This window comes from Nannospalax galili, unplaced genomic scaffold (genome assembly GCF_000622305.1).
Source record: "Nannospalax galili isolate Female #2095 unplaced genomic scaffold, S.galili_v1.0 scaffold39, whole genome shotgun sequence".
NCBI lineage: Eukaryota > Metazoa > Chordata > Mammalia > Rodentia > Spalacidae > Nannospalax > Nannospalax galili.
Genome location: NW_008346683.1, coordinates 7,925,176 through 7,934,744, shown reverse-complemented (window position 1 = coordinate 7,934,744; position 9,569 = coordinate 7,925,176). Strand labels below are relative to the sequence as shown.

At 48.6% G+C, this 9,569-nt stretch overlaps 1 protein-coding gene and 1 pseudogene across 1 annotated transcript in view; one reads left to right on the top strand and one right to left on the bottom strand.

Annotated features, from left to right (window-relative positions):
• Positions 1-9,569, top strand: part of Stab2 (stabilin 2) — a 162,229-nt gene that overhangs the window by 76,044 nt on the left and 76,616 nt on the right. Inside the window, 2 exon segments of the mRNA XM_029568320.1 lie at positions 7,805-7,903; positions 7,991-8,098. Coding sequence (XP_029424180.1) covers positions 7,805-7,903; positions 7,991-8,098 — 207 coding nt within the window.
• LOC115072042 lies at positions 1,119-4,572 on the bottom strand (annotated as a pseudogene).

The following is a 9,569-nucleotide window of genomic DNA, read 5'->3' as shown; positions in this document are numbered from 1 at the left end:
ATATTTATTCAGTGTATAATGATGAATCCCCTATACAGTTCCTTTTAAAACACAGCTTTTTTCATTAAAAAAAAAAAACTTCACTTTTATTGGTAGTGATATAACAATTTTTAATTCAAAACAGACACACATAATGGGATTTTTAAAGTCCAACAAACTCTCAGAATTGACAAGAGCACACCCAATAGAACAAATTCACAAGGCCGAAAAGCACAGTACAGACATTATATGCAAATGTTCCTTTTTTAATTCACATAGTAACACTGTATTAGTTCCCAGAGGCCTCACACCCTCTGAGTACTTCACCTGAAAGGAGAGACAAGCTCTTCCCCGCACATCACCCAATATGAACTGAAGCTTACATTATTAGATCTGGTGCTTTACTTTATGTTATTTGGAAAACAGTGTTGGCATCCCCAAGACAATGATACAACCGAGATTCTTCGGCAATCCCCCATACCACTCATCTGGATACCTGGGCCAGAGGAAAGCCCATTTTCCCAACTCTTTGTTTTAACCAACACATCTACCCAGTTGTTCCAACCATCAAGACAGCCCCTGATCTACCGCCTTCACTTTGAGCCTAAAATCTGTGCTCCATTTCAAATATGGTCTACACACGGGCAAACCTTTCAGAATCTGAACAAATGCAAATCAAAATTATCACCTCATAAGCAAATAGCTTTTATAGAATTAGCAGATGTTAATGCTCAGAAATGTGTCCATACGGAGTCATAAACATCACAGTACTTGAGTCTCTAGGTATGTACTGTGTCCTTAGCTGCTGCCTCTAAAGCTGCAGAACAATGCTCTAATTTTCAGCTAATAAAGTGTACACAAACAAGATGCTTCCTAAAACAAATAGGCAAGTATTTGTAAATCTCAGGGTTTTATTATTTGGTATTGAAGCTTCTAGGAAAACAAGGCATATATGGAATACCAAAATTTTAATTTACATGACAAAAAAAACCCAGAGGTAGCACTGGAGATTGAACTGCAGGAAACTATATCTGAAGTAGGGTTTGCTTCCTTAACTAAGTCTTTCTGAACACTGCAGAGCCATAGATACACAACAACAGAGCAAAGGAGGGTGTCCAAAGTCAACACAAACCACTGCCTAGGACTTTAAGCTGAGTTTTGTGGTTCAGACTCAAAGTTCAACCTGTGTTTAACATTTCCAAGTTCAGACATGTCAAAGCCTAGAAGTACAGTGGGTTTGTACATTTCTATTGTTTTCATGCAAATATACCTTCTTTTTCGAAAAAATGAAGCGACATTCATTTTCCCTACCCCCAAAAGTAAAGACAACAGTTCTATTTCTTTTCTGCTAGGATATGGTTTCTTATGAAAATAATCTCTAAGAAACTGCTTTTTATTCTTATGGGAATGGCATTTGTGTTTTTTAAGATCCAATGCTAGGGCTTGGAGCAAGTCATCACTGCCCACCAGTCCCTTGGTCATGCTTTCATTCCCTTGTCTCTTTAAAGGACCAGAACAAGTCCCTCCCTCTAGACCTCCTGCTACATCAGCCTTTAGATCAAACATGGGCTCTTCCCCACCCCTCTGGGCTTCTGCTCCTAAATGGCCATTTGGCCACTTTCTCTTTACATTTACAGGAAAGGCAGAACCAAGACTCATTTTCCCATTGACTGACTTCAGTTCACTGCTCTCAACAAAACCAGGCTGGACTTGCAAGTCTGAGCTTCTGTCCTTGGGAGCACATTTACAATAATGCAGCAAATGGCCAGCAATGGCTGCAATGGTCAAGTTTCCAGTATAGACTTCCAAACAATAGACACACCTGAAGGCTGGAGGCCTAAGCATTGTTTGGACCACTGGCATGACATGATGTCTCTCCCTCAGATGCAACTTGTAGACATCAGGTATCAGAAATGTGCTAAAACAAAAGGGGCAAGTCAGATTATGTTTGCTGGGCAGCCTGGGCACAACCTTATCCTGAGGGCTCACCTTAACATACAAGGGCACCAGTGATTTGGAGTGTATCCCAGCAAAGATAGCCAAGTAGACCTCCTGTTCCCCAAGCTTCTCTCTTGGCAAGGTGATGATGAAATCAAGATGGGGGAACAATAGGTTGCCCTTAGCATCTAGGTTCAACTGAAAACCCCTGCTGCTATAATCTAAAAATAGCCTCTTCTTCCCAGGGTGCTTAATCCTGCTGTGCTCCAAGAGACCCTGGATGTTGTGAAAAGTACATGGGCAAAACAAGCATCCCAAGCCATGTGTGAGCAAGTGGTACCTTAGCTCCTCCTCCTCTGAGACGAGGCACTTGCAGGAGAGGCAATGCATACTCTTCCCCCTTGTCCACTTCAGAAATGGTGCACAAACCACCAGCTTTTCTGGTTCAAATTTCTCACTGGAGTTAGACTCACATAGTTTGTGAACCTCTTCCATGTGAGCCTGGTGCTTGGCCTGTCTGAGAACCATATCCACCTCAGGTGAAGTAGCCTGACTCAATACGCTTTGGTCAGCAGTGCCCACCAGCCCTTGCAGGGAAGGCAAGCTGGGCTGAGCACTGGATATTTGTGTGCCTACATTGGAGGGCAAGAATCGAATGGGCATCTGTGATGGGGTAACAGTCACAAGGCTAACACCCTGAGGAACAGGCAAAGTGACAGGCATGGGGTCCGGTGTATATACGGATTTCCCATTCACTTGTACCTCTTTTGGGCATAGTTTCCTGAGAACAGAGCCTGACTTGAGGAACACTGTGTTCTGTGAAGTTTCAGCTCTTACTGGCTGGCTCACAAACTGACTAAGCTGCAGCACACTGGGCCTTACTGGTGGGCCTGCAGAAAGGACTTCTGATGTCGTGGACTGACCACGCTGAAGAACACCAGAGCTCACACCTTGGTTCACAGGGACACCTGAGACTGCCAGCCATTTGGGGGACAGCAGCCCAGATGATGGTACTTGGCGTGCAGGGAAAACCCCGAAGGGCACTGTCTGGCCAGAGGGAAGAACCTGTAATGGGGCTGTCTGATTTACATGGAAAAGCTCTGACTGGACCACTTGGCTTGTAGGAAGGGTCCCAGAAACTGCCGTCTGTGCAGGAATCACCGAAGCAGGGGTCACCTGACCTGCAGGAAGGACTGCCAACGGGACTGCCTGACTCACAGAAATCACTCCTGATGAGGTGGTCTGCAGAACTCCAGGACTGACAGAGAGACCAGAAGGCAGGATAGCATACCTCATCTGCTTGCTTATAGGTCCTCCCCGTCTCACTAGAGGCCCCGGTGGCCTGCTTATAGGCCTCACCAGTCTCTCTGGAGGGGCCACTGATCTGCTTGTAGACCCTATGGGCTGTGTGAGAGGTAAAACCTCAGGTTGGATGGCTTGATTCATTGGGAGAATGTTGATTCCAACAGATTTATTCACAGGCCCAAGTGGCTGACCCAGGGGCAGCACAGGCAGGTTTACAGGCTGATTATGTGGAGCCTTCCCTGAGTAAAAGACAAGCGAGGGAGCTGAAGGCTGCAGGGTGGTGAAGTTGGTCTGGCCCAAAGGTAGAGGGCTAGAGACTTCAGCCAGGTGGGATGGCACAGTGGTGGGCAATGAACGAGTAAGACTCCAGGAAGGACCTGGGGCCCTAGTCACTACCTGCACCACAGCCCGACTTCCACTATTCTGTGGCAAGGCCAGGTGGAAGGGAGGTGGCTGTGCAGGGGACGTCACGTGGGAAGCACTTCTGTTTGGCTGTCTAAACAAGCCAGCCCTTGGCTTTGGAGCACTACGCGTTTGCTTCAGAAGCCCAGCCCTCTTACTCTGTTCTGAGATCATGGACCTCAGCTTCCTCTCCAAGTCCTCATGTACACCTGACATCAAAATATGGGACATCAGATCATCCTGGCTGCTCTCGTGGGCATTGCATTTTTTACAATAATATCTTTCAGGTGGCAGAGTATTCTCCACAGGAAGAACATCACTGGCTGCCCACTGTCCCCTAGCTTCCTCCTGCCCCCTAACTTCCAGCTGCCCCCTAGTATGAAGGCCAACATAGGTGTTAAGCAAGTAGTGAAAATGGGTCAACAGCACATGCTTCTTCATGCTACAGAACAAAGTACTGGAAAAGTTACATTTTAGACATATGAAACATTTCTTGCCAGTCCTGGATGACCTCCCCTTTCCTGCAACCTTCGGCCTGGCCCCAGCTGACTGGTGGAACAGCTGGAAGTGCCTGCTCACCACCTCTGGCTGAGAGAAGAAGGAGCACTCCGGACACAGGACCTGCAGCTCTCCAACGGCCTCCTCTTCATGGCAGTGATGAAAATGATTTTTGAAATAAGTGAGCACATTGGTTGAGTACTTGCAGAGACTGCAGCAGTACAGCTTGGTTCGGTAGCTTTTCTTGCTTTTCTTTCTGGAAAGTTTCTGGGGAGAAACATCTGGCCAGGAGGTGCTATAGAAGTACCTGTCCTCTGGGCCGAAGCCGTTCAGGCTCCTCAGTAGCTCCTGGCAGCTGCGGCGTCCCACCGACTGGAGAACGCCCTTCACCCAGGGCCTCATGCCCCGCACGAACTCGGTGTCGTCCACGGGATTTTGAAACATTCTGGAGATTTTGTCCTGTAACAACAGAACTTCTGTCTCAGTGGTACCGTTCTCCACCTTGGCATTAGGAATCCTATCAGCACCCGCACACCCAGCCAAGCCCCACCCTCCAGTCCCAAACTGGCCAGCCACGGCCTGGCCTTCCAGTCCCACAGCAGCCCGCCTCACACCTGGCCCACCTGGCCTTCCAGTGCACACTTGACCCCCCTCACCTGGCCTTCCAGTGCACACTGGTCCACCTCACACTTGAACCCCCTCACCTGGCCTTCCAGTGCACACTGGCCCACCTCACACTTGACCCCCCCCACCTGGCCTTCCAGTGCACACTGGCCCACCTCACACTTGACCCTCCCCCCGACCTGGCCTTCCAGTGCACACTGGCCCACCTCACACTTGACCCCCCCCACCTGGCCTTCCAGTGCACACTGGCCCACCTCACACGATCCCCCACCTGGCCTTCCAGTGCACACTGGCCCACCTCACCCTTGACCCCCCCCCCCCTGGCCTTCCAGTGCACACTGGCCCACCTCACCCTTGACCCCCCCCCCCCTGGCCTTCCAGTGCACACTGGCCCACCTCACCCTTGACCCCCCCCCCCCTGGCCTTCCAGTGCACACTGGCCCACCTCACCCTTGACCCCCCCCCCCCTGGCCTTCCAGTGCACACTGGCCCACCTCACCCTTGACCCCCCCCCCCCTGGCCTTCCAGTGCACACTGGCCCACCTCACCCTTGACCCCCCCCCCCCTGGCCTTCCAGTGCACACTGGCCCACCTCACCCTTGACCCCCCCCCCCCTGGCCTTCCAGTGCACACTGGCCCCCCTCACACTTGACCCCCCCACCTGGCCTTCCAGTGCACACTGGCCCACCTCACACGATCCCCCACCTGGCCTTCCAGTGCACACTGGCCCACCCCACACTTGACCCCCCCACCTGGCCTTCCAGTGCACACTGGCCCACCTCACACTTGACCCCTATTCCAGTGCATACTGGCCCTCCTCACACCTGACCCACCTCACACCTGCCCTAAGCAACCAGGCCCTCCAGTCTCACAACAGCCCACCTAACACCCTGCCTCATATCTAGCACCTCCACCCCTAGTCACACGCCAGTGCACTTCACACCCAGCCCCACTTCGAGCTCCAGTCATACCCTGGCCACCTCGAACCTAGCACCTCACCTCCCTCCAGTCACACCCCGACCACCTCACACTCTGTACTTGGGCTGGCCCGCTTCACACCCCAGCCACCTCGTGCTCTGCGCACGAGCTCTAGTCACACCCGTCCCCCTCACACCCTGCCCCACCCGGCCCGAGCCTAGCACCTCACCCTCCAGTCACACCCAGCCCGAGACCAGCCCCAGCTCGCGCGGGCCCCACCGCACTCTCATTTACCCTTGGAGACCCCCGAGACCCTAGTCAGCTCCTTAGCACCAGCCCGACAGCAGCCAGCCGTTGCTCCTGCGCGTGTGAGAGAAAATGGCGCCCAGACACTTCAGGAAGTGACGTGTCTTCATTTGCATTCCTTGGCAGCAGCCAATAGGCATAGAGTAGGCAAGAGGATCTGGGCCATCCCTGACCCACTCCTTCCGCTCCCGCCTTGCTCCAGCCCGTGGGCGACTCGAGACTTCCTTCCCATATATGGTGGCTGAGATGGCGGGTCCCGTGGCCTATGAGTCCCTCGTGACAGTGAGGGGGGGCGGGGCACGCGACTGCTAAGCCTGATCTGTGCTGAGCGAAAGACTAAAGATGTTCCAGTGTTGGGGGTCTTTCATCGGAGAAGGTTCTATAATGAGAAGATGGAATTTGTTATCTTGGCCAAAGTGTTGATTAACCGTTCTGGATTTGCAAACTCTAATTCCGTTTGAACCAGATAGATGACAGTATGAGTGAAGTGCCTGATGAGGCGGTGGGGGAGGGGAAGAGGGAGCGTGTACCCTCAAACCTGAAACCACTGTGGTGCTTTCCACACCGGAGTGGTGTTTGTGGCAGTGGAGACCAAGCGTCCAGCCTGGGGCTAGTGGTACATGCTTTTACTCCTGGTGTTCAGGAAGTGGAGTCAGGAGAATCACCGTGAGTTTGAAGTCAGCCTGGGCTACATGGCAAGGCCCTGTTTGAAAAATGAGAATGCAAGCCAGGCATGGTTGTGCTCCTCTTTAATTCCAGCACTTGGGAGGCAGAGGCAGGCAGATCTCTGTAAGATGGAGGTTGGCCTGGCCTACATAGCTAGTTCTAGGCCATCTGGGGCTACAGGGAGACCCTGTCTCAAAAAGACCAATGATGGAGGCCTAGAGATGGCTCAACGGTTAAAAGCACTGACTGCTCTTGAAGAGGACCCGGGTTCAATTCCCAGCATCCACATGGCGGCTACGAACCATCCTTAACTCCAGTCCAGGGGAATCCAAAGCCCTCTTCTGACCTCCGAGGCATTGCACTACACGGGTGCACTCACATACATGTGGGCAGTGCACTCATACACATAGAACAAAAATAATAAAATATTTTTAAAAAGACCCATGATGATGATGATGACAACGACGATGATGATGACAGGAAGACCCTGTCTCAAAAAGACCAATGATGATGATGATGACCATGGCAGACCCTGTCTCAAAAATACCAATGATGATGATGATGATGATGATGATGACAATAAACAAGAGAGAGCTGGGGGAGTGGATCAACAGTAGGTTGTTTGACTAGTTTGCACAAGGCCGTAGCGCAAGCATACACATGTCATATATCTAATTGTTTTATGTAAAATTGCCATCTCTTTTTATTTTTATTACCCTGAATGAAGTAAGCAAATTCAGTTTGGTTGGTTGAAATAGACTTAAAATTCCCAGGATAAGAAATGAAGAAGAAACAAAAGAAAGTGAATTTTCACTGCAGCCTGTTGCATTCCAGTCAAATTTGAAGAATGTTTCCTGACAGGATAGATTAATAAAAGTTAGAATTTATTCCTTAGAGGGGTCTATAACAACTTTTGGAACAAGTTGAAATTTTCTCTAAATGGGAGAATTAATTCAAGAACAAGACTTAAAAATGAACTAACATTTTCAAGTTCCATCTAGTCTTATCACTCTCATACGGCAACAATTTTATTCTCTGAATAATCAAAATATTTTCAGAGCCAATTCCTTTAACTGCCTAAAGAAGGCAACAGGACTTTCTGTGTGTATCAATAAACAGCAAATGCTACCAAAATACGCTAAACAAAATTTGGGGCTTCTTTTCCCAGGTGCTGGTTCCCCAAAGAGGTTTAACTGTCTCCTTACCAAACCTACTCACCCGGCTGGACCAGATGCCTGACTATTCCATCTTCCGGGGCTATATCATTGTAAGTACCATGTTCTTTGCATAAGCATCTCATCAGGTTGCCTGGGAACTGGAGTCCCTCACAGGCTCTCATGTCTTTCCTTTGCAGCAATACAATCTGGCTAGTGCAATTGAGACTGCAGATGCTTACACTGTGTTTGCTCCTAATAATGACGCCATTGAAGATTACATCAGAGAGAAGAAGGTGGCCACTCTAGTAGGTATCCAGAACAAAATCCAGAAAAGTTACTTTGTGAAAGTTCAAAAACTCAACATTCCCTTTGCTTTCCTTTTGAAGATTTCTTTTTATTTTTAATTGTGTGTTTGCATGTGTGTAGACATGTGCTCATGAGTGCAGGTGCCCTTGGAGACAAAAGGCATTGGATCTCCTTAGAGCTGGAGTTAGAATGGTTGTGAGCTGCCTGACCATGGGTGCTTGGAACCAAACTCAGGTCCTCTACAAGAGTAGTACACACCCTTAACTGCTGAACCATCTCTCCAGTCCCATCAGTGTTTTCAAGCCATTTGTCATATACCATTTCATGTTTTCATCAAAACGTGTTTGTCCATATCTGCATATTTAATGGAGATCAGAGACACACACAGATCTCCCCATGTCACCACTGCCGTGTGTTTAGTTCACACCTCTAGAATCAGACACTTGAACTCATTGCTCATCGGGTGTCTGAGGACATGATAAAAAGCTGATTCTACAGATGATAGGAAAGTGCCATGCAGACACAGCTATTATTGCAGGAAAAAATGGGAGAAGCCAGAAGCAAGCATCAAGGATCAGAGTTTGCTCCCACCCCAGTCTCCCATCTCCTGCAAGCATTTCCTATGGGCAGAGCCTAACAGGGAGCCAAGATACCTAGATATCTAGAAGGTAGTAATAAAATAAAATAGGGACCTGAGTGATGGCTTAGCTGATAAAGGTGCTAGCCACACGCATCTGTGTGTACATCTGTAATCCCGAACTCCTACAGTGAGATGAGAGGTGGAGACAGGAGAATCACCTGTAAACTCCCAGGCCAGCTAGCCTTGAGTACAAAACACAGCAGAAACAAGACAGACTCTGCCTCAACAAGGTCAAAGGTGAGAACATACTCCTGAAATGTGTCCTCTGACCCCCACACACCACACACTCACTGTGGCATACAACCAACTCTTGTGGGGCGGGGAGAAACAAATTTTTAATTAAAAAATTGAAACTGAAGGCCTTTGCTATTGTACATAAAAGCATGAATTCTCTTTTCATGTAGAAAAAAATGGGGACATAAAATAAAATCAACTGAAAATACTAATTTTCATTTCAAAGAGCTATTTATAATTATAATCCAAACACTCCATAAACTACTTGTGCAATTGTTTATCATTTTCTCCGGTGTCATTTAAAAAAATATTTTATTGATTATTTTTATTATATGTGTATGGGTATTTTGCCTGTATATATGTAAGTGTACCATATGCATGCAATGCCTGCAGAAGCCAGAAGAGGATGTTGGATCCCCTGGAATTGGAGTTACAGTTATTAGCTACCAGGTGGGCTCTGGGACTCAAACCCAAGTCTTCTGGAAGAATAGGAAGTGTTCTTAACCACAGAGTCATCTCTCCAGCCCCTCCAGTGTCACTTTTTAATGTCAGAAAAGATATTCCTTTATTACTACAACTCTTTTCAAATCCAGAAG